Source organism: Xyrauchen texanus, chromosome 18, assembly GCF_025860055.1.
Source record: "Xyrauchen texanus isolate HMW12.3.18 chromosome 18, RBS_HiC_50CHRs, whole genome shotgun sequence".
Taxonomy (NCBI): Eukaryota; Metazoa; Chordata; class Actinopteri; order Cypriniformes; family Catostomidae; genus Xyrauchen; species Xyrauchen texanus.
In genome coordinates, this window is record NC_068293.1 from 28,709,211 (window position 1) to 28,714,538 (window position 5,328).

The window sequence follows — 5,328 nt, forward strand, 5'->3', positions numbered from 1 at the left end:
AGAATATTAATATTAAGCATATTATGAGACCAATAGCCATGAGATCAACTTTTTTTTATGCACAAAATGAAAAACGTTTTCTTGACTTGACTCACTCTTTCTGTTCCCATGAGTGTCTTACATACCACATACAGGGAGAAAATAAAGGTTGTGAGTGATGGTGTGTGGTGAGGTTGAGAAAATGTGATGTTACTGCAACACTGTCACATTTCACCTTAGCTTCTGTGTATTTTTAATCTGCAAGCTAAACTGATGTTATATATCGACTGTGCACTTTGATATTTTTCACAAAAATTATTTTAACACCTACATAACGTGCAACCTACATCCTTGTGTTTGTAGGGCTGCTATATGGTTGCTACATTCACCACATTTATTTATAGATGCGTAGCTTCATGGAATACAAAAAAAGCCTAGCAGACCACCTGTAACAGCAAAAAAGACTTGTGGGTATGTTGATATCCTGTTCTGAAGCTCAGGTGAAAATCTGCAGGAAAAAGAAAAGCACTCCCACATCTGTATATCTAACACCCACGTGCACCCATCAAACATACATGCTGTGCTCTTTTTTTCTTTTTCTTTTTTGTCCCTGCTGCCCGCACAGAAGAATGTGATGGTGAAGTCATCACCATTTCATAGTAATCGTTACGTCTGTCATATATCAGAACTATGCCTGAACTAAGTGCCAAGACATTCTAAGAAACACTGAGATGTGATTCTGATTACAGATAGCATTACTTCTTGTTGTGGTTTTTAGTCTTGTTGTGCTTTCCCTTGGGTTAACTAAATGTCAAATTAAGTTATCAAAAAACATATTTTCATATCTTTCCGTGTGTAGGGTTGGCAGTTAGATTTGACAGGAGAAATAAAACACAACAAACTTATTATGGAATCTTTTTAATAGGTATTTAATTAATAAAGCTCAGTCTTAAACAAAAAAGTAGTTTGAAACAATTGATCTATAAATGTACATGTTCATGAGCATTAAATTCACAAATGGAAAATCGACAGTTTTTGAGAGGTGTCTCAAAATGTGAGCATCATCAGAGCAGGAATCGCTAAGTATTCACACATCAGCTTGCATAAATGTCAATAGGTATAATCATACACCTACATAATCATTCATTCTTACTCAGAATTGTCAACTGCTTTATGGCCTCCTTGACATTTATGTGGGATTTTTTTCATACCTAATTATTCTTATGTCTCTGAATTCCATTTGATGTCAATGGCTAGCCCCCACTTAGTCAGGACTAAAGTGAAAAATATACAGCTCTGTAAAAAATTAAGAGATCATCAATTATCAGATTCTCTATATTTATTATTTACAGGAATTTTTTTGAGTTAAATTAAAAATTTAGTTTTATTCTATAAAACACAGCCAAAAATTCTCCCAAATTCCAAATACATTTTTGTTTCATTTAGAACATTTATTTACAGAAAAATAAAATTTTTTTTTTTTTTAGACCTTGCAAAGAAATCAAGTTCATATAAATTTTTAAACAACACAATACTAATGTTTTAACATAAGGGACAGTTCTGACTTTCAATCACAGCTTTCAAGGGTCTTGGCATGCTCTCTACTAGTCTTTCACATTGCTGTTGAGTGACTTTATGCCACTCCTGGCACAAAAATTCAAGCAGCTCGGCTTTGTTTGATGGCTAGTGGCCATCCATCTTCCTCTTGATCACATTTAGAGGTTTCAGGTATGGAGATTGGGTTGGCCATGACAGGGTCTTGATCCAGTGGTCCTCTATCCACACCTTGATTGACCTGGCTGTGTGGCATGGCGCATTGTCCTGCTGGAAAAACCAATCCTCAGTGCTGGGGGAAATCAGGGTTGTTCCACCAAATATTGATTTCTGAACTCTTCTGAAGTTAAAACATTATTATTATTATGTTGTTTAAAAATGAATCTGAACTTGTTTTCTTATTATTATTTGAGGTTTGAAAACACTGCATCTTTTTTGTTATTTTGACCATTTGTCATTTTCTGCAAATAAATGCTCTAAAAGACAATATTTTTTGTTGGAATTTGGGAGAAATGTTGTAAGTACTTTATGGAATAAAACAAAAATTTTCATTTTACTCAAACACATACCTATAAATAGTAATATATAATGATAATTTTGCAGCGGTCTCTTAATTTTTCCAGAACTGGATATATATTTATATGACATAATATTGTTTTTTCCCTTCAAATAATTCAAACAATTTCCTTTAAACTGTTCAAGAAATTTTTATTACATAAATAAAAGAACAGTGGTCAGTTATAGATGTACTGTATATGAGTCATGAACAGTGATAAGTGATATGTACATTTGCTGCTATACTGAGCATACTAAAAAAGGCAGACTCACTACAGAATGTCAAAAATCTTAATACATTTTGCACAACAATGTGTGGTCAAAACAAATCCACAACAAATAAAATAACATGTAACTAAAGACCATTAACAGTAAGGTATTTAAATTTGCTTGACAAAAGAAATTGCATTAAAACTCAGGAGTCTCTGCAGCCTACAACAGTCCAAGCTCATCTTCACAAATGTGTGGACATCTCCTCAATTTTGTACCATCATGGTTTTCTTCATTTGAGTACAATTAGCTATCATGTGTTGCTGCTGCTGTTCTCCTGCATGCTCTTGGAGGACACTGAATTGGAAATGTAGCTCTTAAAAATACTCATCACTCTCTGCTTATATGTTTTAATGGCAAAAAAGTAAATAACAGGATCAAGGCAGCAGTTAAAGTTCATCATGGCTACAGTTACCTGCAGTGACATTTTCAAAGTCTTTAAATCCTCACAAGAGGGCTCATAGAACAGCCTTCTCACTGAAAACTGCATGATGTTTATATGGTAAGGGCTAAAGCATACCACAAAGCTCAGTAGAATGAGTAGGATCATGTTTTTTGCCCTGCTGTTGCTTCCTGACCTGTTGGTCATTGGGTTCTCCTTAGCCGCTCTGGAGAGTTTGGAGTTGACCTGACTGTAGCAACACAGAATGAGCCCCAAGGGCACACAAAACCCAATGACACAAGCGAACAGAAGACCATATGCCATCTTGTTTCCATCAAAATTGGAAAACTCCATGCATGTTCGATGACCGGATCTTTGTTCCATGATGCTCTTGAAGAGCAGCGGGGACGTCTCAAGGAGAACCACCACCCATACCAGAGCGCAAATACCACGCACGACCCTGGTTTTCCTGAGTTTTTGACATCGTTGACGGTGCAACATGGCCAAGTAGCGATCCACACTGATGCAAGTCATGAAGGCAATGCCAGCATATGTATTGCTGTAGAAGATCATGGCAGTCAATCGACACAAGAAATCTCCAAAAGGCCAGTCGAAGCCACGGCTATAGTAAGTGATCCTGCCTGGTAGAGCAATGGTGAAGAGTGTGTCAGAGATGGCCAGGTTGATCAGATATATCATTGTAGAATTCATCTTCTGTTTCTTTTGACAGGTGATGCACAGGACCAGGCCGTTACCTGCAACACTTATTATAAGAACCAGGGAGTAGAAAATGGGAAAGAGGATCCGAGCAGACTCCTTGTAGATGAACACATCACAAGGCTGGCTTCCATTGCTGTCATTAACTGGCATCGTGGAAAGCTCAGAAGAAGTCTTGTCTGTAATTTCCCTGAGATTATGTATACATTTAGGAGGAAGCAAATACCACAACATTTGCATTTACTTAATTTTTAAACTGTTGTAACCAAACAAGTTATTGTGATCCAAAAGATTGCATAACAGTATAATGAAAGTGTCACATTAAACCTCTGATACTCACAGCATGTTTGTTGAGTCTTTCTCTCTTTGAACTGGATGGGTATGTGACTAATTGAGTCAGTCAGCAGGCATTTTTGCTGAAATACTCCAGAACACACCCCCTTTTTCCTGATTGGTTAATGCCAATTGGTATGAGGTAAGGTAGCTGTTACTTGTAAGGTAAAATAATAATGAAAAACAGATTAATTCTTTCTTTTTTTTTTCTTTCCACCGTAATCACATTTAATATACCTAAATTGTGAATAGAGGTAAAGTTGGACACTTAAGAGTATTTATCTGTCATTATGTGGATATCTTTCCAATACAAAACAATACAAATAAAAATCAACTTTATGGTAATCCTAATCTATAATTGCATGACATATTGATATATCCATTTGGGTCATTGATTACAAACTATGTCAGTGAATTGTCAGAGAGTGTCCCAATTTACTTGTCTTCATAAACCCTAAAATTGTATACAAAATATTATACAAATTAAACAGACATTGTTTTCTCATTTTATTTTTCAGAATTAACAGAGAATTGATAAGTTATGCACCTGCAATAAAACCTCTTCCTGTTGCTATTACTTTCTCACGTATAACCACATCTCCTGTTTGTGCAAAACTGACCCACTTAGCGTGCCAACAAGTATGTTGAGGTACATTTGCAGGTTCTTACAACTTCCACTTTTAAAAACATAAGGACAAATTTAATATGCTCCTAGCATAGGGAGCAGACATACTGCTGACTGCAATAGAAGAACAAGAACCAACAAATCTTGCTTTAAGTATCACGTTTATTAACTGAAAACAAGTTGAAAACAAGCATGGTTGTGAAAGCTTTGATTTAGTATGGGAACACAGGTAGTTTGCCGTGCCAGAGAGCAAGTCAAGCTACTGATAACATCTGTGGCTTATGACCACACAGTACCTCATCCTCATGTTCGAAATGTAGCAGCAGCTTTCCAATCACTGTCGGATGATGAAAGTAGCAAACACAACAAGCAGCTGGCACAACGTTCTAAATATTATATGCACATTTACATAATATTTGAACATAAAAGAAACAGCTGTGCAACACTCAGCAAATCATTTGCCACTTACACACCTTTTCACTACAGCTGAAATTTCAACTATAGTCATAATAGGGCATTCTTCATAGACTGCATAGTATGATAAATTGTCTACCACTACTGGTTAGTGAAGTTTTCAAAACATGTGTTTAATTTCTGCACCCCTAAAAGCACCAAACAGAATAGCCAGACAAACACACTGTCTGTACACAATTGTCCAGCCAAACATATGTAGGGTTTAAGTCAAATTTCACTTCCACATACATACATCAAACAATTATTTGATTCAGATACACTCAAAGATGGTGGTTTTAACATTGTGTATGTAATGTTTAATGTTCATGTATTTCATGTCTTTTATTTTGAAAAGTTTCGTTCCTGTTCATGTCATGTGTTCCCAAGTCACGTGATTCCTATTTTCCTCCATGTTCATGTGTCTTGTGTTCATTGGTTTATTGTTTATTTATCTTGTTAT

General features: G+C 35.8%; 1 protein-coding gene across 1 annotated transcript; it reads right to left on the bottom strand.

Moving 5' to 3' along the window:
• Positions 1–2,271: 2,271 nt before the first annotated feature.
• Positions 2,272–3,824, bottom strand: LOC127659286 (G-protein coupled receptor 183-like). Its single transcript, XM_052149033.1, has 2 exons — positions 3,798–3,824; positions 2,272–3,647 (listed from the first exon to the last, which is right to left on the bottom strand). The coding sequence occupies exons 1-2, from the start codon at positions 3,800–3,802 to the stop codon at positions 2,612–2,614; spliced, it is 1,041 nt and encodes a 346-aa protein (XP_052004993.1). The 5' UTR covers positions 3,803–3,824; the 3' UTR covers positions 2,272–2,611.
• Between the last annotated feature and the right edge of the window lie 1,504 nt (positions 3,825–5,328).